This window comes from Acanthopagrus latus, chromosome 12 (assembly GCF_904848185.1).
Source record: "Acanthopagrus latus isolate v.2019 chromosome 12, fAcaLat1.1, whole genome shotgun sequence".
Classification (NCBI taxonomy): domain Eukaryota; kingdom Metazoa; phylum Chordata; class Actinopteri; order Spariformes; family Sparidae; genus Acanthopagrus; species Acanthopagrus latus.
The window spans coordinates 22,893,849-22,918,051 of record NC_051050.1 but is presented as its reverse complement, the minus strand read 5'-3'; the positions used below and the strand labels follow the sequence as shown (position 1 = coordinate 22,918,051).

Below are 24,203 nucleotides of genomic sequence, written 5' to 3'. Positions count from 1 at the left end.
CCTTCTGGCATCGCGAGATTTGTGTCGGCGTGCAAACCAAACATGTCTGCGTTTAAGAGAAAACGTGGAGGACAGGCTCCTCTGGATAAAAAGGCGAAGAAAGCGAAATTTGTCGCTGACGGAGGCGAGACGCCAGATGAAATCCAACAGGAGAAGGCGGATGAAATCACGGTCCCGGCACCGGTCTCCATGGTGAGTCGTCTAGCTTGTTGTCAGCCGCTGAAGCTGTTAGCTAGTTAGCTAACTGGAGCTCACCACTTTTTCCACTCTCTCCAACTTCTTTTATGTTATTCCCTATAAAACAACGTATGGCATAACGTTAATGTGTCACCTTCATCAGCATCGTTTCTTTTGTGTTGATGTTTTACTATTAATTCTCTCCCAACAGGGCAAATGGACGAACAAGGAAAGGGTTCTCATTTTTTCCTCAAGAGGCATCAACTTCAGGACAAGACATCTGATGCAGGACCTGAGAGCCATCATGCCTCATGCAAAAGCAGGTCAGTCTCATTCTTATACAGCGCTGCTTTACACACCTTCATGTGCTGACAGATGACATGTACTAAAGTTAATTTTAATGTCATTAAAATGGCCTTCTCTTTTGTTTTTCAGACACAAAAATGGACAGAAAGGACAAGTTGTTTGTTATCAATGAGGTGGGTTTGCTACCTTAAAAATGGACACACTTCATATATGATCATATGCATCTCAGCATAGCTAATGATCTGCATTGTTCCCAGGTTTGTGAAATGAAAAACTGCAACAAGTGCTTGTTTTTTGAAGCCAAGAAAAAGCAGGACCTCTACATGTGGTGAGTGTCTGATCCAAACGTGAAAGCTGACCATGTATAAGTGGCCTTGTGAACTTTGAGCAAAGTGAACAATGTTCTCGTCTTACAGGATCGCAAACAGCCCTCATGGACCTTCTGCTAAGTTCCTGGTTCAGAACGGTAAGCCACTTCTGTTACAGACGTGAAGCGCAGTAGACAACACCTGCTATGTGTGATGGGGGGAAAAAAACTGATGTATATTATCCTCTCCTCCACAGTTCACACACTGGCTGAGCTCAAGATGACAGGAAACTGCCTCAAAGGATCCAGACCGCTGCTGTCGTTCGATCCTGTAAGTAGCTCCAGTAGAAATGTCATCATGTTAGTGCTACATATCTGTGATGGAGAGCTGTGTGCTTCAAGGGCCTGTATTTCCATCTGAACATGACACTGGAGAATTTCAATTGGCACAACTATAACTGCAACTTTTACACTGTAAATTGTCAGAAAATGGTGAAAAATGCTCATCACAGTTTCGTAAATCCTTAGCTCAAAAAAAGAGAGAGATTTGTAATTGTTGTCCCAAGTAATGAATGGTCTTGTATTTTCCAGCTGCTTTGACAAAAGACCTAAACATGCATTTTGATATGTTTGCAGCTTATCAAAAACTGATCATTCTTTCCTGTTTTTCCCTACAGAAATTTGACAAGGAGCCGCACTACGCTTTACTGAAGGAGCTCTTCACTCAGGTGAGTGACGTTAGATGTTTTATTTGTTTGAAAGCTGAGTAGGTTGTATATCTGAGTTTTAAAATTTAAGGAAAGTACTCATTGTGTTTTACTTCTGCAGACATTTGCTACTCCACGCTACCACCCTAAGAGTCAGCCTTTTGTGGACCATGTCTTCACATTCACAATTGCAGAAAACAGGATATGGTTTAGAAACTACCAGGTAATGTCTCAGTGTTCGTGGCACAATCTTGAATGCTAACATTGGTGTTTTTTAGTAAGCGTTGTCAGCCTGTTGTACTGTTGTTGGTTTAGTGTTCCGATTTATTCTCTTTCTGTTTCCATGCCTTTGCTTTGCACTAACATCTGTGTCTCGTTCAGATTATCGAGGAGGATGCCTCTCTAGTGGAGATCGGTCCACGCTTCGTTCTCAACCTCATCAAGATCTTTCAGGGGAGCTTCGGAGGGCCCACGCTGTATGAAAACCCAGGCTTCCAGTCCCCCAACATGGTAAAATCCAGTTCATGCTCATTTACATTTTTAAGCACGTTATTGAATTGCTTGCCGTGCTTACATCATATTTTTCTCTTCACACACCCTCAGCACCGGAGAGGGCTCAGACTGGCAGCAGCAGCCAGAGTGCGCGAGAAGCAGATGGTGAAGGAGCTGCAGAAAATGAAGAGAGCTGACGCGAAGGAGGACGTGTCAGGAGATATCACAGCGGACGTCTTCCTGACGCCAGCTGATGAGAAGCCAGTTCACATCCAGACGGAGGCACCTGAGCCCAAAGTGGTGAAGAAGAACAAACACAAAGCTTTCAAAAGACAAAGACTGGCACGCAGGTAACCGGATGGACTGGACGGCTTTTCAGTTTTGTCTCCAGAAGATGTAGCACAACAGTGCAGATGGGTCTTCAGTCCAATAGTGAGCTTTTGTTGGGTTAAAGACTTCATGTATTATCACATATTTGACAATAATATGTCCATGTTGTATTCCATGTCTACTGCCACTGTTTGTGGATTCACACCATATATATATTTTCCTCCTTCCTTCAGGAGGATTGCAGGTTGACATAAAGGTCTCAATATTAGCCCATACTTTTGATAAAAAAAAACAAATATTCCATAAGTGTAAAAAAAAAAAAAAAATCTTGTTTATTGCTTTTGAGTGACTGCAGTCGTTTCTTATTTCATGGAAATAAAACAATTCTAACATCCCGCTGGTGTTATCTGATCTATAATTCAAACTACTTGTAAGTGTTTGTGTAGAGAAAGGTCCAGAGGTTAGATGCACTGTACAGTAGGGTTTCTGTGATAAAGTATTCGTGGTATTGTAGGATATGAAAATTGATTTATTGATCTAGGGTTTTGAAATCTAAATCAACATTGTGAATATGTATTTCAAGTACATTAAGTTTATTTTTTATAGGTAATAGTTTTTTTCAGCCTAAATTATTGGTTATTTCTGGTCATTTTGACTGATTTATAACTGTTTAATACCATGTTGTAACATTTTCTGAGATGGTTGTTGTGCCATAAAAATCTGTGTTGCTGCCTGCACACGTACTACACCAGACACCATGAGAGAAATATGTAAGTGCATCATGTCTTCAGTGTCCCATTTTATGACCCAGTAACCAGCGCGCTGCATGAGTCAAAGGAGAAGGTCCAGAAACATGAGACCGAATACTGAAAGCAGACAGATTGTGGCTGTAACTGAAACGTGAACAGTATAAATTAATTTAGTTTAAGGCAAGTGCTGGAAAACAAACCCAGGTCTCTCCATATTTACAACACAATATACAGTAACTGTACATACCATTATGAAATTATGAACTCAGTATTAAAGTGGTCTGAACTGCACTAATGTACATAAGACAAGCTAGGTGACATTATAGTTCCACTAACCAGTATCAGTGCTCCACTCATACAGGACTGTTGATCCAGTTGATTCTCCACCAATGCCACTTTGTCCTTTTTCCATTATGTCCTTCAATTCCAGCTTTTTTCCCGTGTACATCCACTGGCTGCACTGCCTCTTCTTCTTCTTCAATGTGACTGGCCACCACGGAAGGTTAAGGTTCTCATTTAAAGTGGAAGTTAAAGGACTGTAATCACTCCTCCTCCACCTCTTCGTCAGGACAGCAGTAATATTCTACAAAGCAGATCTGTCCGTCGTCGTTCCTGACCAGGTACTGCAGAGAGAGGAAGCCCCTGCTGTCCGTCCTCACGGAGACTTTACAGGACAGAGCCAGGGCTTTGGTGGACGGCTTCAGCAGGGACATCTTGTACCTGTCACAGGTCACAGAGGGGACATAATGTGGAGCTTTAATGAGACTCATTACAGGCAAACATAGAGACATTCAGTGTGTGGTACTACACGTGAACATCATAATGTAAGACCAGAGGGTGCATCTCAATTCCCTCACTTTTGTCTTGATCCCACCCACTGAGGATGCATCTGTCTGAAACGTTAGCTGCAATAACAAGCTGCATTCTGTATTTACACTGTGCACTGTGACTGTGTATACTGCCATTCTGGTTGTCATGTTCATGTCTCAGTTGCCCCAGTCAAGAGGAGCAGTGAAGTGTATTTCTCTTTGCTGACCTGTTAGTTTGTGTCGTGGTGCATCGGAACAGCTCCATCATTTCGGAGTCTTTGGGATAATCATAATGGGCGTTTCCAGAGTTGCCAAACGTCGACAACCTGAGGACCAGAACAAATCAAACAAGAATGTAAGAAGAATGATACCTTGAAGATCTTTGGATTTTACAAATATAATTACAAGGCAAATTCAGTGTAAAAATGATACTGCAGAGCAAGAAGTGATGTTTTAAAAAGGATTTTAGTTTCAACACACACCTAAAGTATGGCTGGCTGGGGGACATGGTGATCTGCAGCACCTCGCTGGTCATGTCCAGTTCGGAGAAGGCTTCCTTCAGACTCTCTGACAGCAGGATCACCTTTTGAAAAACAGCCAGAGGTACATGAGTTTTGCACTCAACTTGAAGATGCTGCCATGCACCTCTCAAGAGTTGATTTAGTCTTTGTATGTATACATCTCTTTCACGATATTAAATAGCACGAGTGTTAAAGTTCACCTTGTTTGTGACGTTGTTGCTGCAGAAATCAAAGTCAACAGGCTCTTCTGGTTCTTGTGTGTTGATCTTGCACACGGTCACTACGCCGCCCTCCTCCAGGAACAGGGTCAGAGGGTAACCGTAGCCCCTGTAACACATCCGCAAGGCTGTGGACACTCCTGCAAAATCACACGAGGGAGATAATAAAAACATGTTAAGCCAAACCTGAGATGTATATATCATCTAATGAGGGCTGAGAGAGATGAACAAATGTTTAATTTATCTTTACCTTGTACCGTGCTCCCTCCAAAGATATTGAGGCAGTCCAGCAGCACGGTGAGGTTGACCTGAAAGCCCACCAAGTCTTCCTTTATTGTGAACTCTTGGAAGATATCAGCCTGGAGTCAAAAAAAGACAACATATCTGATTTTAAATTCAGGGGAACTCAAGGCTGTACAACATTAAAGTGGAGAATTTCCTCAGTGTTTACCCAGTAAACAAGTGGAGGGATTATTATATAATATAAAGCAAACACACCTGGATGAAGGCATTAGCTTGCATGCATTTGGAGTCCTCCACAGTCACCTTCAGCCCGTTGGGTGTAGCGCTGAAGATGGCATTGTCTTTGAACGTGATCGACTTCAGTATGTTGGACAGGTTGCGAGCATTATCCAGACTGGCCACAAACACGTACTGCTCATCGTCGGCTTGCGACTGGGTCGACAGAGGCATCGTGGCTCTGAGAAGAAGTCAGGAGGCGAAAATATCCATAAGAGCCATGTTTCGTTGTTAACAACTTTGGCAGGAAGCTGTCATGTTGTCTGTTGTTGGCCTGTTTTTAAGCTAGGCTATATGTTAACGAATCGCATGTAAACAGAGCTGAAACTACGTAAACAGCAACAAATCCAGTGTCATATATGTATGTATGCTTTCTAACATTCCTGGTAAATAAAATTAAATAAATATTAGTGTTAAAAGTCACGTACAAAGTTGTTTCTACCTCGTCTTCTTCTTTAGTGTTTATCAACAGTGGTTTACCGCCATTGCCACAACTTCTTCTTCGTCTATTGAATTTCCGGTAGGTTGTATTATACACTGTGAGCTGTAGTGCTGCCCCCTGCAGGCCAGGAACAGCTATTTACCCCTTATTTTAAATATCAGACAGTTGGGTGAAGAAGAGACTTTAAGAATTTAAAAAATAGACTTTGACATTTTTTTTTTTAGTTTAATAGTTTTCCTTGGAGTATAACTGTGTTTGTTTACTGTGTAATAAAGAACATGTTATTTCTTATTTTTGTCCATTTTGACAGCAATTTTAGCTTGTTGTTTTTACTGTTTAATAAAGAACCTGTTATTTCTAGTTTGTTCATGGAAATGCCAAAGCTTAAGGTGTTAACACTGTGTAGTTTTGGGGACAGGAACTTTAATGAGAAGAGAAAGATCTTCTTTGGCTCGATGTTTATGTTTAAACAAACTCTCTTTGTTTTCATGGCTGATGAAACTAAATGAACAAACTGACCTTAAAGGACAAAAATGTTCTTGGACATTATCGTCCTCTGAGAACAGCTTGTTTGTTCACTTGTCTGGAAAAGACAGATATTTCTGAGTTTGTATTTTTACCTCAGATTTTGAATATCTTCTCCAAAACGACAGAGTGCCCCTTCAGATCAACAGGTTCCTTAGATTTGCACCACTATTTAGGATATTCCATGTAAATAAAAGATTGAATCAAGGTAACTAGAATGTGGGACGGACAGTACTGACTCCCATGATAGTATTTCATATGTGATCTATAGAGCTGGAATCTCCTTTATCATCTACAAGGGAAAAAACAAAGTTGTTTTGTCCGCCTGCTGTCTTGTGTTTTTAATTGCATGTCTGGCTGAGACACAAGTCAACAGTCCAGATCTTCTCTGATGGATGTGAACTCCCTGAAGTCTTCCAGATGTTCCAGATGTAACTTGTTTTTGTTCAGTTCTGGTCTGGGTTGGAATCGCCATCACTTCTCGAAGTTAGCGAGCCAAAGGCAGCTGGGAGCTCGGCCGTGTTTCTTGATTTTCGAACAGAGCCTCTTCTACTGTACCTCACGACGTGGAAGGCTGAGAAACCACAGAGACGTGCTGTGAATATCAATCAGCTCGTCAGGATGTGAAGCTGCCCGGTGACTGCGGTGGATGACAAAGCATCTCAGATCACAGCCTGAAGCCCAATGTACAACATAATACCTCTAAAAGCGTGCACACAGGTTTCACTCAGTCAGGGAGCGAAAACCTCAGTCGATTATTCAAAGAAAAGAATAGCCTGGTGAACAGTTGCCATGACTCCCCAGAGAGATCTGCAGGGAATTAACAGTAACAGGAATCCTCGTCAGTGACATGTTTCCTGTGTGTGTGTGTGTGTGTGTGTGTGTGTGCTCTCTGTACGTGCCCTGAGATTGAACTATTTTGAAGCACAAGAAGTCTGAGATCATGAGCATATCGTCGCATGTGTTTCTGCTCTTAGTTCCCACATCACATCACACATTTGTCGAGCGAGGTCCAGTGACAGTCCCTCCACGCTTTTGTTCCTGTTTCATCATATTCTCACATGTTTAACGGCTACAGATGTGATTGCCAGAGTCCATCCAGTGGTGACATCCTGTGGCTGCTTGTCAGTCCTGCTTGGGTGATCCATCAGCACCTCTTGTTGGCTGTGGGTAAAACGATGACGAGCTGCTGATCAAGAGTGAATCCAAGGTCTTTAGAGGGTCCTTGTACAGGTGTTATCTTACATGAAGTAGGCCAAAGGTCAAGTGGAGAGTTAGAGTTCACACCAAAACTTGTCTAAAGGTCATTCAGGACACTGTATCAATCAATTAACCAGTCAAACTATATTTATAGAGCACCTTTCAAATAAAACAAATGCAATTCAAACTAAGCGGAGTGCCCCTTTAAAAAAAACAATCAAGCTTCACTGGACTCTGATTTTCTTCAATAGTTTTATTATCGACCATATTCCTAAAAAAGGGAATGTTTTATCTGAGCCAAACTTTGCGCAAATGTTCCTCAATTATCGTTAACATCTGTTAATGCTCGTACTTGACATCATAATTTTATTATACTGTAGTTTTCTGCTGATAATGATGTTAATGAAGCCCTGCAGCTCCAGTTGGATTTATTGGCTACTGGTCACATGTTTCTACTAAAATGTAATTATAAGATTTGAGATGTTTGAGTTGTTAATCAGGAACAATGTGACTCATTTTTTTCATGGATTAATTTATTGAAGTGTTTCATATCTTACCAAATCTGTCACTCGTGTCCTGACTGTGAGCGACCAATAGATGGCGGCATCCTCGCAGGCGAGCACACGCTGACGAGGATGCTGTCCTGCCCTGAGGTGAACTGCAGTGCTGAGTCCATCACTCCCATTTTCAACCATGAACCCATTCATTACAATCAATGCTGAATGATACGTCTCTTAAATACTGGTCTCAACTGAGCAATCAGCAGCGAGATGAATCAAAAACCAGAGAGACAGTGGCTGGAAATAAATGTTGTGAATCTCCTGAACACAGGTGAAATAGACAGACCGATGGAGGGACATTAAATAAGTCTTTCTGAGGAAGAGGAGGATTTTTATTTGAGATCTGAGGAAATAAATGCCATGCAGCTAAAGGTGTAAAACAAATGTGATGCTGCAAACTGTAAGAGACACTGTGGACCTACTGTTGGCCCCTGGGGGTCAGTGGCCTCTTCGTTAGCTGGATGTTTTATTTGTTAGTTACATAAGAATCCCTGCGCTGTCCGAACTTGTGCTACTTCTGTGCCTACATAAGCTCCAGGCAGTTTCTTACATGCAACGGTGATTATCATTTTAATTACAGAGGTGCTTATTATAATCCCGCTGGATCCGCCTGTTAGCACGCATGTTATTGTAGGCCTCCTGCTTACACTCAAAGATGGGGAGTATTTTGAATACATATTTAATTATCATATATTTTGTATTGTGCTGGGCAGATAAAATAGTAAAATATACCTGAACTGGTTAGAATATGATGCAATATGTTATTCTATTCTCAGGCACATCATCAACCAACATGCACCCTAATACTTGAAGCCTCCCACCTTTAATAAATCCTGATTGAGCAGAGAAGCTCTTTTAGAAGTAGGAGGTTAAAGGACAAGTTCACCCACAAAGGACAATTCAGTCATTTGCTGTGTCTCAATTCAGGGTCTGCATCCTTCAGAGGAAACATTTGAAGGCCAATTACGTCACAACACTGCGTGAAGTCTGTCCCGATTCAAAGCTCCTTCTTTTCCCTCTTTTTGGAGGACGCACTGCTACTATCCGTCATGGCCTCACACATCCCAAGATTCTTTGCGTGCCCGAAAAAGAATAAAGAAAGAGAGAAAATGGTGACATCGTGTGGCGTGGATCGTCACTTTTGTGGGCCTGAGCGGCAGAAATCGTGACATAAGGGTAAAACATCTGGTGAAGCAACCAGGAAATGCTCCAAAGGCTCGACCGTCTTTGAAGACCGCAGAGGCCGGGTCCTTCGAAGGATGCAGACCCTGAATTGAGACACAGCAATCATGTACTCAGCCCCATATGGATGGAAAGACAGCTGAAGTTTAATATTCTGCAAAACACTTCTGTAGATGGGGACTTGTTACAAAAGTCTCTGGAAGCCCTGGGATCCCAAATTGATATGAAAAAACATTATTTACACCCTTTTTTCAGCCCCAGATTTTCACCGTAGCTGCTGAGCTAAAAGCACGCACCATGTTTTTAAGTGGGTGACAGAGTCTTATCTTTTCTGGTGACTCAGTGGTGGAATGAACTCCTGACTCACGACTCACTCGTTCAGACTTCGCACAACACGACTCCCTTTGAAACACCCAGTGAAATGGAACGTGTACACAGAAAAATCAAGAGTATAAACTGCCGTGTCCTTTTTTCATGAAAACATTTTTTTTATTGCTCGAGAGTATGTATGCACACATCTGCACGTACAACAAGCAACATGGAAAGTGGGTGGGAAAGGAAATATGGAATGAAAGCATCATAACAATGAAACACACAGATTCCCACACACCAGTTATGTGACTGAAGTGGAAGATGAATCTGTCAGTACTGTGGTGCAGTGAGAGCCCGAGCCTGATGGCAGCATTACTGCATTCATGACTGGACGTCTCTCTGACTGTAGCACATCATAGCAGTGGGAAATGAGCTCTGACAAAACACTGGTGTTTAGTAGTGAAATTTTAAAAAAAGATATTTAACCACGATTTTCATTTTTCACCCAAACTCAAAAACCAGTCAGCAGTTTAACAAGACACATCTCCAATTACTGCGATAAAAACAACTCCAAAAAAAACGTAACCGGCCAGTGTAAAGAATTTTTAATTCCTTTGGTGTCTGCAAACAATGTGCATCTTAACAACGTGGAAAGATGGAACAAACCTGTCAGACGGAAAAACAAGATAACATAGTTCATAGCATGTTAATCGGGGGTTAAAAATACTACGTACCAAATTCACAGTAAATGGTGTGAGATAGAGGAAAAAATTTAAAAAGTGGAGAGACAAATACTGAGGCACAAAATACAGAATTCACAGGACGATGAACCGTTGTTTAACAGAGCGGGATGGCCGGCTACAAATCATAACACACGTATGAATTGCGAGACAAGTTTAAGAACGTATACAGTTTTTTTTTTAAACATTTGCTGTGATGTAAATAAAAAAAATAAAACAAAGTAACTGTAGGTGAAGGGAAAACAAACACTGCAACTAGTTTTGAAACACCATATCAATATAACTCGACAAACATCATTAAAACTATCTCACCAAATAACAAAGAAACATTATTTCAACGTTTTCAGGAATAAGTGAGCTAAGAGGACTGCTTGCACGGAACTTTCTCCTCCACCCTCCAATCTGCGTGTTTTAGCTCTACAGTATCTGCATGTTGAGGCACTTGGAAAGAATATGATTGTACTGTGTGGAGTATACTATGTACATTTGTGATGCTCGCTGTGTGCCTGTAAATCACACTCCTTCCAAAACTAACATGTGCTTTAACCTTACAGATCTAAAGACTGAGTTGCTGTTCCTCAAGCCACGCACTAAAAAAAAAAAAAAAACAAACAAAAAAACAAAAGTCCCACGGTCAACATGATCTCTTATTCTTCTCTCAACTAGTGGGAGTGAATATTCATAGCAGTACAGACATCTACATATATATTTATATAAAAAAAAAAGATTTCAGATCATGAGGCGGCCATGATAATGTTACTGATTCCAGATCAGTATTCCAGCTCCAGGGGCGGATGATTTTTTTTTTTTTTTTGACTAAGAGGAAATGGCCCGGGCCTGTAATCTCTGGCACCTGATCTAAAAAGCGAGAAGCTGACCAAGATTAGCCTGGCAGGAATCCATCCAAGACCACTGAGGACAGTGCAAAAATGTGCTGGAAAAAAACTGCTTAGTTTCCTTGTGCTTCTCCAAAAGTGTCCTACTCTCACATTAATATGAACGTGTCCAAAAAAAGAAAAAAAAAAAGAAACAAGGAAGGATAACCACCTCTGGAGAATCGTGAGTCTTCCCTTAAAAAAATAACCATGAAACACTTAGTACAAAATGTAATTAATGACGCAGGTTACACATATCGACTATCGTTGCTACATTATTATAATTAAGGGAAATAAAAGAATGAATGATAATATTCACAGTCCAACATCATTTTAGTGAGTTGTGGGGCTTCTTCCAAAAATAACAGACACCTTGCACACACCGTATATCACAAAATAACACCCTGAATCACTGGTCCCACACTAATACAAAACTCCACATGTTAAGAGAATGACTCAGTGTCACGCAAAATCCACCGCTGGTCCCTCTGCTCCGCCGACAGTTTGGCGCTTAAGGCAGGCTAGCGATGTCCCGCTTCGGAGGAGGTCCTTCTGGTTTGCAGGGGGCGCCGTTGGCTTTGTCCTCAAAGATTAAGACACTGTGCAGAGAGAGAGAGAGAGAGAGAGAGAGAGAGGGGACATGTATTTAAATCTAGATACAGATCAGATAAATACATACATCACTATCTATGTAAGAAGAACTTGTATCCATCCTGCATCCATCTGTGTTTGCTGCCTGTGCAGAGCAGGTTTGTTTGGCGTGCTGCAGGATTGCTCGGTGGTTGCTAGGCTGCACTCGGTGCCTTTCTCTGTGGTGTAGACTTCTGGGTGGTTAATGAGGTGTGTGAGTTGGTTATTATAGTGCGTCTGGTTGAATACTAGGGCGAACTTCGGGGTTGCGTTGGTTTATGTCTGTAGTATAAACACACAGGCTGCCTCAACCTGTGCGACTGCTAGACAGCGAGCACGCCAATCAAATATGTTTACAGCACTGTGCGGTGCTCAGCAGTCAACAAAAGCACAACTGTACGACTTTCAACTATCAGTTTATATCAGGATGATTTTCTCAACTAGTAGTCTAATCTTTTGGTCTATAAAATACAAGGATATAAAAAGAGCAGTTACAGTTTCCTGAAGCTCAAGTTGAAGTCTTTAAAGAGCTCATTTTGTCTGAACAAACACCCAAATTATCAATTTATAACCACACGAAAGAAAGAAAAGCAGCAACCCATCGCGAGTGAGAGACTTGAAACAGATATTTTAGTTAAATAACCAATCAAAAGTTAAACTTTCTGGCAGTTGGCTAATTGATTAACCTACAAATAACTTTAACTGAAGTTAATAAGATACATGGAAACAGAGACAACATTGTTTTTAATGGCTTCAGCACCACGGAGAGAGGCATAAAGAACGCAAAATGTAAACAGTAAATTAGGCGAACAGAGTGTAGTCAAAGAAGCGAGCAAGAGGAAGACAAACAATGCGAGCAGGATGTGTGAGTGAGGAGGGATAATCGGCTCCGGGACGATACAAGAAGCCACAGTTACAGTTGGGGTATGAAATAGCCGGGCAGTAAGTGAAAGGAATGAGGGGGAAACCACAAAGGGACTGCGGGGAATACTAGTTTAGGCCGTACACAGTAGAGTGAGTGATCTGACGGGAGCTATTCAGAGCGAATGCCTGTCTTTAATTTCCTTTTTTGGAAAACTCTGCAAAGCTCCACTAAGCCCATAAGGAGCAATGATCCCAGCGGAGAAACCGGCACTCTGCAACTCACGCTCTGCTGGCACATCTCTCCTGCAACCGCTCTCCAATTCACTGCCTCCTTTTCCTCCACACTACTGATACCTCCTCTGTTACAGAGAGTCGGTCGGGGTCACCGCTAAGAGTCACGAGTCAACTCCTGATCCACCGATGATCCAATTACAAGTCGAATGTCCTGCTTTTGTTCATAAATTAGACATTGTAAATATCTGAACTGCATTGTTTTAACTGTGTCTATTAGAATTGATATCAACGTATATGTATAATTTAATCTAATGTTATGTTAGGCTAATCTGATACGTGGACAGATTAGCTTAATAGATAAAGTGACCGGTTGACCTAATCTTGTTATTGTTTACCATAGACTGCAGTCTACAGTGCATACCAGACGTACACATACACACACAGTCATATTATGTCAGTAGGTACGAACCCTGTGATATTCTTATTTAAAAATATGTAAGAATTCTGCATTAAAATGTATTTAAAAAAAAAAACCCTTTTCCTTTAATATATTCTGCACTTTTATTATGAGACAGTGAGAGAGTTAGAAAACAAACTCAGCAAATGAAACTAAATGTAACAAAACTGAAACATTATCTAATCCGTGAACATTTTTCCCGGCCCATGTCAGATGTATTTGTATTGAACAGCCTGATCGCAGCGTATTAGATGTAAGATAGTGAACAGTGGCATAGTGTGTGTCTGTGTAATTTGAATTAATCTTAAATCACTAAACTCAGCACTGCCCAAACACTTTTCTCTTCTCTCTTTACCTCTTTCCTTTCTGTAATGTTAACCTTTACAATTTACAGCAGATAAACACTTGACAATGGAAGTCACCTCCACAGATCGCTGCTGTGGTCAGGTTGATAAATGGGAGTGAGGATAAATTCACTTCTTAATCCTAAAAGTAAAACAGTAATCTCTGAGATCCCCTCCATTGATAAATGTGGACTCTGATAAATTGAGCAGCAACTAATTCCCCCAAAATTGTGGAATTCTGTTTTTTTGTAAAGCCTAAAATCAGAAGTTTTTTGTTGCAGATGACTCCTCGCAGCTGTTGCCACCACTTGTTAAACAACTGTTATCATAAAACAAAAAGGCTCATCTGTCACTCAAACATCCTGGTTCAATAAACTAGACTGACTGTGCTGTCCTCATGCACTTTTCTCCAATAGCAACTTTATTCAAAGAGCTTCTACAAAGGAGGCCCAATTGAGAGCATGACCTCAATCATTTCCTCCCATTGCAACTCCCCAATGCCCTCCTAATGCTCTGAATAACACTGCTCTCCCTCCCCTCCCTTCCCCTCTCCTCTCTCTAGAGACAAACACAGCGGCACACAAGAGAGGCGTTGTAGACCTTTTGCAGCTATCAGCGAACAGAGATCAGTAGACTGAGACAGCGAGATATTCTATATGGGCAGATAAACTACACACTGTGACCAGCGTTTCACTTTTTAATCAGAGCGAGGAATACATCTGTAATATACACGACAAAAAAGTGGAGGTCACTAATACACACTCACTCAAATGAACACTCATTTTCCTGCTCCCAATGTGTTAATTCTGCACAGCTGAGCTAGATTTCATAAGAGGGAAGCAAATCCTTCCTCAAAATACCGATCCAAAGTAGTGAAATTTCAACATCTGATTATATTTACTAGAATCCTACTGAGTGGACAAGTGAGGTCATAAGGGAATGAGACATTTATAAATAGTGGCTGGGGGGGGATTAAGGGAAACACTCTCGTAAAAAAAAAAAAAAAAAAAAATAGTTGAGGGAGCAAACGGAGGAAAAGTTATGCATTTTCTCTGCTTGGTGTTACTGGGATTATGAGATTTGTCTGCCAAAGGGCCCAGCCAGCTTAGACCAGCGCGAATGACAGGCGGCGACCGATACACTCTCAACCCGACTGCAAGGCTGCTTTAAAAGGCTTACACTGTTTACACTCAGCCGTTTCAAAATATCTGGAAACCTGTCACCTTAAACCACCGGGGTCCATTGACAAAAAAAAACTGTCGACAGAGTTGTGTTATTTTCTTTCAGTCCTACATGACTGTTAGTGTTTAATAAGCCTATCGTCAGTTACCTAATCCCAGCTAAAGACAAGGATGGGTTGACTATGGAGAGGCTACATAGATGGAGATTAACCACTAACGCAGCATGTGGCTAATGACATCATCGCGAGTCATCCCGGGACCCCCTGCTGATGGATGAAACAAATGGCTGACAGCGCACGATTCATATCCTCCCTCTCAGACGAACACAGCGAACGAGCAGATGGTTCATAGACAGAACTGGGTCTCCACGTTACTGCGCTGAGGTTTACTTACAGTTTGAGTACTGCTGAGCGCTTGCCCAGCATCATCTTGACAAAGTCCCTGTAGTTGATGGCGTTGCTGCTGCCCCCCGTCACCTCCACGATCATTTTTTTCAACTCCAAGTGGGTCTTGGGCACCCCCAGCTTCTCCATCATCCGCTTCAGACCCATCAGATCTGAAAGAAGATACAGATGACAATCAAATCCATGCTGAATTCACTGCAACAGTCCTACACATATGCAGTTTGCTAATCACGAACAACCCTCATGATGTTATGTCAGCTTGGGCCCTAACATTTCTCACAGCGTTACATAGTGGAGGTTCAGGGTGAAGGGATTCTTTGAGTGAATGCTAACAATGTTAGTCTCGTACAGCCAGACCTCCACAGTGCTGCTGGGTCACTGCTGTCTGACAGAAATGTCATTAGTTTTGAAGTTATAAGGTTATAAAACATAAAGATAAGATGTTTGTGAACTGTAATGTTCCCACTTTTCAGGCATTACTTAGGAATTTTATGTATAAATTTATGTGTCGGCTGATTGAGTCAAGGAATGGGATTATAATGTCTTTGACTGACCCTACCCAAAGTGAGGCAAGATATTCCTCCAGCTTTTGGAAATATTGGACCAAACATTTTAATGTTTTTTAACCATTGAGGACACATGTCTATTTATGTGTAATCTTACGTTTGTCTGTATTTTGTGTGTGTCTTTTATTTCAGGACTTCGAGTCTGTCAATAAAGATAATATATATATACATAGTCAAGAGTTCACTGATTTGCAAATATAATATTGCTGTCCAAAGAATCAATATAGTATTGTATCCTGATGAAACTTGTAATTTACACCCCTTGTAAGTAAGTAAATACACACTTTGTCCCAAGAGAAATTTAGCGACTTCTTCCAGGATCTGCAGACGGATGCCCCGTCTGTTGTCTGACTGTGACACTACAGTCCGCCTCACATCTGCTCACCAACTGCAGACCTTTCACACGGATGTACAGTGAGGTCTCACTTTACACACAGGACACAAACATGACACACGAGCCTGTTCAAGCACAGTGCTCACACTGGTCGGACAACACACACACTCGGAGTATTAATTACTGTTCCCTCGTGTCGACACTGCACACGAGTCTGCTGACAGTTGTTGTTGTTTGAGCTGCAGTTGGTGTTTTCTAGCTCTACTGTTACTCACCAATCTCTCCTTGGTCGTTCAGGTCAAACTCGGCATATTTATCTGTAAAGCAAAACACACAAGAGATCATGACTAACGGTGGTAATTTATTCTCTGCCCACACACCACATACGCTGGTCCATCGTTTTAATACCAATGCTCAGCTGGCATTTTGCACATCAGCAACTGTTAACGCACGGTCTGTGATCTCACTGTCTTACGCTGCCGACAGCTGACTTGGCAAAAGGAAAGACACAAACAGCTGACGATGACAGGTGTGTTTCTTTGTATGTGTGTGTTTTGGATGTCTGTCAGCAGACAGCAGGCAAAGGGCAGCTGAGTGGGGTTGGCAGGTGAGACAGATTAGAGAGTGAGAGGACAAAGAGTTAGACGAGATGTTCAAACACAGAAGAAACTCGCTCAGATTAAACCTGATACTCCAGGTCTGTTAACATGCAGACAAACCACTGATGCTTCACAAACAGATGCTTCACTTCAGTTTGAGCTGAACAAATAGCAAGATTTAGAGCTGCTTGCTCTTCTTAAACACCAAACTATCACTATTGTGCAACTGGTTATTGTCTTTCTTGCCGAGAGTTCGATGAGAAGATTGATACCACTCTCACATTTGTCTGATACAAGAGACAGTTAGCTAAGCTTAGCACAGAGCAGGGCGCAACAGCTAGAATTCGCCCTGTCCAAAGTTTGGTTGTCCACAAAATATTTCTGAATTTCGAGGCTCCAGGAATGTTTTGTTGAGTACGAAACATCTAACTTCCTGCCGCATGTGGAGAGATTAGAAGACTACATTTTGAATTTTGAGTTAAACTATCCTTTAATCAAGTACTACAGCTTTATTTCATCGATGCCAGCTAAACAGTGGTCCTTAAAACTAGCTTCTAAATGATCTTTTAATTATTACTCTTAAATAAAAGGGTGTCTTCCGCACTATCTCATACACGATCTTCGGCTGAACAGCTGCAGAGAGCACATTAGCGACAGCAGCTCTAATCCGTGTCACTCATGTTTTAATGGCTTTTTGTTCACCATCTGCGGTGAAACAATATCAGATTTCGACTCAGTAGTCCTGCTTTAAAATCTCAGCACACCACCAATGTCACGTTTAGAGTTAATCACACTACACTTCAGTGGAAGTTGTTTCAGCATCTGGGTTACTAAAGTGGTTCTGCTGCATTCAGAATCTGGACTGAGAGAAGAAGAAGAGAAGAAGAAGAGAGCTGCTCTGCCCTCCATTTCCATCACAGTTTTATAGTATCATCATTTCAGACAGGACTTCTAAAAATTTCACAACCTGCCACGATTTTAGTACTTACTCTGTGTACAATGACCAAAAAGTGTGTATAATGTATAAAATATTATCACCATCATGCAACTGAAAGACCCAAGGCAGACATTTTCCCGCTTCTCCCTCAATTTCCCCCATTATCTTTTGTCCAGAAAGCCACTTTAGTCAGATTTCACCCGCTATTTCTGTTCCACACTGGCAGCTCTGTGTGTGCGCGTGTGTGTGTGTGTGTGTGTGTGAGAGAGAGCGAGGAAGAGAAAGAACTGTGTTAACTGTGTGAACCCATGGGGGCGAGCGACAGGACAATGCTAACCCTGTTCGTAAACTATGGGGAGAGGGGCCTCCACACACACACACACACACACACACACACACACACACACACACACACACACACACAGAGCCGTTCTTGAGTGGGCCACTTGTCGTAGAGCAGCCTGTTGATCATCTGCAGCCACAGAGAGCAGCTCGACTGAACAACCCTCGAGTCTTCAGTGAATCTTCCTGACCTACATTCATCCTGCGGCATCACGTCGATATTTGACGTCAATGAGGAGGTCTGTGACTTAAGTTTGATTTAGGTGGAGCGGTTTGATGGGGAGTTTTGTCCACCAATCAGTTTGAGAGCTTTAGAGCTTTTTAAAGTAAGAGGATAATGACTTCCTCTGTCATTTTGACCCGCAAATAAACAAAAATGTTCCCATCCTTTTAAAAGACACTGACCCCGAGGGTTAGATAAACGCTTCTGTGCAGGAATCTGTTCATTCTAAAAACAGCTTGATTTCTGTTCTCTTTTTAAGCCCAGCTTGCAGAATAAAATGTTAGCAGTTAACGTTTCCACAAAACACCGGTACGCAGTTTAGGTATCGAACTGACATTTCTACAATATGCGTCACGTTCACATTACATGTTTATGATCAAAGGTGGAGAGGGTGGTTAAGCTTCGTTAAATGAGAAGGTTGCCAAGCCAGTGAGCGCAGTTCAAGGCTACATTTCAACATCTGTAAGTGTGAAACCACTGGATATTTTTAAGGAGACCTCGGGACAATTTCCATGTTTGTGGCGACAAAGCAGATGTTTTAAGGGAGACCTCGTGACATCTCCTGCCACGACATAACACTGAAAACTGAATCAAAGAAACATAAAAAAAACCTGCAACATAGCCGTACTTTGCAGAAGTCCGTATGCCAACATGTAGTCTGGCAACTGAGTTGGATCTCTGGTGATTTGACACAATGTCTTGATGTTTTGATAGAACAACTGTCTGGCAGACGGGGTAAGCAGCATTTAAAACTGATGTCGTCTCTACTGTGTAACGAATGTCTACCTGGTGATCATCAGACAAACTTCAGGCTTAGTTTCTCACACGTCATCACCTGTTGGTGTTTGTCTCTTCTTTCGCCAACTTGTGAAAACACAACATGATTCGCTGCACTGGCTGCGTGCTGCTCTGATTAAATGTGGTCGATGAATCACCTGCTGAGCTGAAGTCAGCTGCTGGAAACTTTTATCCAGTGTCATTACAAGGTCAGCCTGGTGATGAAGCGAGGTTTGCCAGTTATTGCTGCTCTGCATGAAATTACCTGAATGTGGGTTTGATAAACATAATATAACAGATTTAAGAAAAATGATGGACTGCGTTTTTAGTCTGAAAACCAACTTTACTTGCTGCAGCCTTTTAAAAACATTAACGGGAGGTTTTGTATAAAAGCTTTTCTGGTCTGGAGCTGCATTTACGGATTTCAGCGGGTAGTTCAAGCACAGCGTTTGGATACCGACCTCTGGGTTGCTGGGACAGTATGGAAAAAGAAAGGAAAAAGGCGAAAAAACAGCAACCCTCCCAGGACCTGGGTGTCGGGTCCCCTTACTGTTTATATATCACTGCTCTATTTCCTCCAGCGAGAGCAGATTGCAAGTAGGACACTGGAGCATGTTCCTCATCTCAAGACATATGCCCCCTATAAGACTGAACAGCCTCATGCTAACCCGTCTGGAGAAATCACAGATAAAAGGACTCACATCCGCAGAAAAAGAAAGCTGAAATACTCACACGGACACACACAACGCTGATGTGTAATGTCTGAGCAATGGGGTGGAGTTCTTTGATAAATCATGCAATCATGTTGCAGTAATTACCCTACTATTTGCAGTGTTTTTGTCTATTCCCAGGAGCTGCGAGTTTACCCGCCAAAGTTCTGAATATTATAACAACAAGCAGAGGAACGCCCCAGCACATTCCTCCAAGGCCGCCGAGGACTTGGCCTTGCAAATCTCTCAGAAATCACAGCGAGTCTGTCTCTCCCACAGAGGAAAAACAAAAAAAAAATGCAGAAGAATTGTGGGTTCGTGTACAGACTGCCAACAAACAAACAAATACTTAGGTTAAGACAAAAGCCAGGAAAAGGAGCACGCCCTCACAAAAAAAAAAGACCACATGCTTGCAGATACCGAAACTACTGAGAGGAAGACTGCTTCTGCTTACTTTTGAGACTTTCCAATTTCTCGGCCAGGTCTTCTTCATCCCTGTATTTCTGGTCTTCCAGGTATTCCTGAGGGGGAGGGGGAGAAAGAGGATGGTCATCAGAGAAAACTGGTTTTACGACACGAACTTGAATCAGCTTTTGGCTCATTTTCAGTGAAACTTCCATCTTTGTTATACAATCAAAGAGGACTGAAACCCCCACACACACAAAGTAGAGCATTAACAACATGAATCTGACTGTGTTCTGTGTCAGAAACTTCCAACGTGAGAATGATGACTCACCGGCCTCCCCCTTCCTGAATTGTCCTTACTTATCACTGTATTCATTAAGTGGGACATCTCACAAGGGTGTAGAGCGAAAGAGCCTGAAGGGAGCTATTCTAATGAAACTATAATGACGCAGTCTGCCATGTGGGAGTCAATCTGCCATGTGGGAGTCAATCTACACGGAAGGAAGAGCGATGGAGAGGGACAGAGGCTGATTTTGTTCTCTGTGTTGACCTCTGTGTGTCTGTCAGGCTTGTAATTAAGGGTGAAGAGGGTAAACACCACAACTGGATGTTTATCTCAGACGCTTGACTCAGCGGTGCTGAATCACGGCTGAAACTCCACCAAGCACACAGGAATGTTAGTGTTATCTCACAAGTATGCAAGTATATTTGAAGAAGTATAATAGGCTGTGAAATCTCGGTCAGTATCTCTGCACAGAACGTTTCGTAATACAGAGTTCAAATGCAGCTACTGACTGCAGCTGAAAATGGAGCAAAAATGTTTCTCAAAGCTCAAGATGATTTTCTCAAATATCTGATTTTGTCCACAACACAAAGATACTCAGTTTACTGTCACAGAGTCGTAACAAAACCGGAAAACATTCACATACAAGAACCTTGACTGAGAGAATTTCGACTTGACATGGGGACGGTGGTGGAGTTAAAGGGAGGAGGCTGCTCAGCCGGTGACTACAGATCGAGACCGCGTTTCAACATCTGTAAGTGTGAAACCACTGCATGGTTTTAAAGACACATCGGAACAAAAATCAGCTTTGTTTTGATATGAATGCAGAGCGTCTCCAGCCATATATGTGGTGAAGAAACAGAATGATTTAAAAGAGACCTCGTGATGTCTGCAGCTGACTTTGTGGTGACCAAAGCCGGTAATTTTAAGACAAAACGTGATCATTTCGCAACCTTAACCAAGACCATAAGCACAGCTTAATCATAACATAAAATTGAGAAATGTTAAGTTCTAACGTAACAGTAACGTTCAATTCCAACATTTATTCTGGCGATTAGCTTGCAAGGGATTGTTGTAGTTCTAGAAGATTTCTTTCGTTCACTGGCAGAAAAGGGGAGCCTACAACAACATGCAGCAAAGACCAAATATCCTCTGTTGTTATTTTTCAAGAAAATAACAAAAATGTAGAGAAATGCCTTATATTAGAATGTTAAAGAAAGCAGGTAAAAACAAAAAGATCCTTTATCCTGATCCAACCCAAAACATGGCATGGACCCAACTTACAAGTTTTATAGAAATGTGTTCAGTAGTTTGTGTGTAATCCTGCTGACAAACCAACACGCAGACACAGGTGAAAGGACATCTAAAGAGAAACACAAGATAATCAACACAAACAAAACAAAAAACCATGGCACCGTTCTCAACATGGGCATCGGGGCAGAATTTCAAAATTGGTGCATCGCTTCTCTAATAACCAATGTAAATAAAATAAACACAGAATATAAATAGCTGCATTCATGAGATGAGATTTTTTTTTTTTTCACAGGATCTGAAGTTTCATCCCCAGAGGATCATCTTCTGTAAATGCACCCATGTTCATATAATGTGGATTTAATCACAGCGCAACTGTTATTTTTAGACCCTAGCTGCTTTAGGAATTGTGGGTCATATCTCCTCCCATCTCTCTGATGAAAAAGAAGGATATTAAAGCCTGGATAAATCTCCATGAAGGAAGGAAGAGGGTGAGTGCCTGCACAGGAATGTGACAGGCGCTCCCGGCTGCCCTCTTGCCGCGACCTGGTTTTGTCCATGTGGGGAGCTGATGACAGGCGTCCAGCCAGAGCAAAGCAGGGGGAAACAAGAGATTATACAGACATCTAGTTAATCTGTGGGAACTGCTACAGAGATATCTGCCCAAGCGAGGCCTAATGTTGGACAAAGGGGCTCATTCAGACACCTGTTCCCCGTCCAGAGAGGAGCAGCTCACAGCGTGCACAGACGAGCTTCAAGTGCATTTTTCTTTTTTTGTGATGAGCAGATCAATATGATCAGGTCAGAAGGCAAATACTCTGCACAGACATGTGTGACAGCATGCTGCCATTCAACAAGTGCCATGAGACCGCAGGGGGAAATCAATAAAACGCATCAACGTGTCAAACTCCAATAAATGTGACTGGCATGTAGGGAGAGGAGGAGGAGGGGACAGATTCATTATTCATGGAGCTGCCAGGACTGTTAAACGTAACTGCCTTGAATCATCAATGTGGCCTCACGTTCACGAACAAGGCCAATGCCAAGTCAAGTGTGTGCGTGTTCATTATTAGGTTCAAATCCCCCCCTGAGGAGGAGGTGCCGTCAGACAGTGTTAACAGACAAAACACGCGTACGTACCTGGTTTATTTCTTCCAGTTTTTGCCTCTGCTGCTCCTTCAAGAGTCCAAAGGTTTTACCCCCTAGAGAAAACAGATAAATAAACAGAATTATAATATTATTATTTCTGTTATTTTTATTTTAACAGCAAAGCTAGTTGGTATCGACAGAGGAGGAGGCTAATCTTGGACGGTAGCCGGCCCCGCTGATGCTCCATTGTAAAGACTCTAAGCTTTTTAGCTAGCAACACACATACACACACACAGAGAGAAGCTGATGCCCGGGAAAAAATAGACAAGCTAGTCCGCTATTGTGTTTTTTCTTACCTTGGGTGTTTTTGTTTGAAGGCATCCCGGAATTTATCTGTGATGTGTAAAATCCAGAAAAAAAAGAGAAATATCCGAGCCAGGGGGCTGCCGCAACCGTCCGCCGGGGCGATACTCTACTACTGACCGTTAGAGAGATTGGGCTCACTGGGCCACTTGGCACTCGGAGAGTGGGGGGTCAAGACGGACGCATTTAGTTAACGGACATCCGGTCACACCTTTCAAAATAAACGAGCGACCGCCCTCATACAGATGAGATAAAAAAAAAAGAGAGATTTGATTGATCCACAGAGGGGAAATTGAGGCGTTGTAGCTGCACAAGTGCACAGAAACAAGTACAAATACATTTAAATAATACAAAAAAAGATTTTTATTATTATATTCAGAATCACAATGCAAACGATAAACACACAGCACCCTGGATGAAGTGATACTGTTGTCAAAGCAAAGTCAGCAAAGTATAGTTCTTATAGAGGTATACACCAGAATAGTATATAATATTATAATTATTAATTATACTCAGAGGAGAGTGCATTTGTGATTAAACGTGATGCAGTAGTTGGCTGTTTTATTTTGTAAAAGTGGCACAGTATGTAATATGTTAATATAAACACCCTGATGTCCCTGAACTGATAAAGGTTTAGAGGGAAGAGGCATTTTGTTTCACTGTGTGTGAGACTGTCCCAAAGTAGAGCAATACTCACAAGCAGCTGTTCAAACTATATCTGTGATTGGAGGTCACTTATCAGGCAGGAATGTGTGTATTACGTATGTATCCCAAAAATGTTAATGTTAGTTCAAAACAGGTTAACGCTACTTGATTTTGGACTCCTGCAGGACAGGAGGATGGCAGCTTTATACTGGAGATAAGTGGATATGCCTGCGCTACATGTGTGGGTAAAGGAGATGGCCTCCTGTATTGTCATGGAGATGCTGACCTACATGACATGGGGGACGAATAGAACAATTTGTCTTTGGGCTTCAAGGTGCATGGCCATTTTAATTGTCAAGTCCATGGGTGTTAGGTTCATCTTTCTTTAATTGTGAATTTCCAATTCAGTTATTGTCACTGTATAAATGTAAATCAATAAAAAAAATATTGTTGAAAAAACAAAAACAAACAACACATTTCTACCTCCTTAAAAAAAACAAACACCCCGTGCTCTTATTTTGAAGGCTGACACATCCAATTTCCGGTCTCATTGTGCACTGACTCCATCACCATCACCATCATCATCGTCGTCGT

General features: G+C 41.9%; 3 protein-coding genes across 5 annotated transcripts; 1 reads left to right on the top strand and 2 right to left on the bottom strand.

Annotated features, from left to right (window-relative positions):
- Positions 1-42: 42 nt before the first annotated feature.
- Positions 43-2,714, top strand: bxdc2 (brix domain containing 2). Its single transcript, XM_037117345.1, has 10 exons — positions 43-192; positions 389-500; positions 613-656; positions 741-811; positions 900-949; positions 1,048-1,121; positions 1,468-1,518; positions 1,619-1,720; positions 1,879-2,007; positions 2,101-2,714. The coding sequence occupies exons 1-10, from the start codon at positions 43-45 to the stop codon at positions 2,341-2,343; spliced, it is 1,026 nt and encodes a 341-aa protein (XP_036973240.1). The 3' UTR covers positions 2,344-2,714.
- Positions 2,715-3,213: 499 nt separating this feature from the next.
- rad1 (RAD1 homolog (S. pombe)) lies at positions 3,214-5,723 on the bottom strand. Of its 3 annotated transcripts, none has more exons than XM_037117346.1 (7): positions 5,564-5,723; positions 5,115-5,316; positions 4,867-4,975; positions 4,599-4,756; positions 4,360-4,460; positions 4,105-4,203; positions 3,611-3,788 (listed from the first exon to the last, which is right to left on the bottom strand). In XM_037117346.1, the coding sequence occupies exons 2-7, from the start codon at positions 5,307-5,309 to the stop codon at positions 3,611-3,613; spliced, it is 840 nt and encodes a 279-aa protein (XP_036973241.1). In that variant the 5' UTR covers positions 5,310-5,316; positions 5,564-5,723. The 3 variants fall into 3 exon arrangements, with proteins under 3 accessions (XP_036973243.1, XP_036973241.1, XP_036973242.1); XM_037117347.1 differs by having other exon boundaries at positions 5,578-5,704; XM_037117348.1 differs by lacking the exon at positions 5,564-5,723 and having other exon boundaries at positions 3,214-3,788; positions 5,115-5,309.
- A 3,785-nt stretch (positions 5,724-9,508) lies between these two features.
- Positions 9,509-23,143, bottom strand: aif1l (allograft inflammatory factor 1-like). Its single transcript, XM_037117957.1, has 6 exons — positions 22,958-23,143; positions 22,653-22,714; positions 20,028-20,094; positions 16,261-16,302; positions 15,075-15,237; positions 9,509-11,570 (listed from the first exon to the last, which is right to left on the bottom strand). The coding sequence occupies exons 1-6, from the start codon at positions 22,980-22,982 to the stop codon at positions 11,483-11,485; spliced, it is 447 nt and encodes a 148-aa protein (XP_036973852.1). The 5' UTR covers positions 22,983-23,143; the 3' UTR covers positions 9,509-11,482.
- Between the last annotated feature and the right edge of the window lie 1,060 nt (positions 23,144-24,203).

Excerpts from the sequence above, each read along its gene's own strand:
- bxdc2 (XM_037117345.1), top strand. The coding sequence starts at position 43 with ATGTCTGCGTTTAAGAGAAAACGTGGAGGACAGGCTCCTCTGGATAAA. Across the intron at positions 812-899 it reads AAGCAGGACCTCTACATGTG|GATCGCAAACAGCCCTCATG; the intron begins GTGAGTGTCTGA and ends CTCGTCTTACAG. Across the intron at positions 2,008-2,100 it reads GCTTCCAGTCCCCCAACATG|CACCGGAGAGGGCTCAGACT; the intron begins GTAAAATCCAGT and ends ACACACCCTCAG.
- aif1l (XM_037117957.1), bottom strand. The coding sequence starts at position 22,982 with ATGCCTTCAAACAAAAACACCCAAG. Across the intron at positions 22,715-22,957 it reads TTCAAACAAAAACACCCAAG|GGGGTAAAACCTTTGGACTC; the intron begins GTAAGAAAAAAC and ends TGTTTTCTCTAG. Across the intron at positions 20,095-22,652 it reads AACTGGAAGAAATAAACCAG|GAATACCTGGAAGACCAGAA; the intron begins GTACGTACGCGT and ends CCTCCCCCTCAG.
- rad1 (XM_037117346.1), bottom strand. The coding sequence starts at position 5,309 with ATGCCTCTGTCGACCCAGTCGCAAGCCGACGATGAGCAGTACGTGTTT. Across the intron at positions 4,461-4,598 it reads GCAACAACGTCACAAACAAG|GTGATCCTGCTGTCAGAGAG; the intron begins GTGAACTTTAAC and ends GTTTTTCAAAAG. Across the intron at positions 3,789-4,104 it reads ACCACGACACAAACTAACAG|GTACAAGATGTCCCTGCTGA; the intron begins GTCAGCAAAGAG and ends GACCTGTGACAG.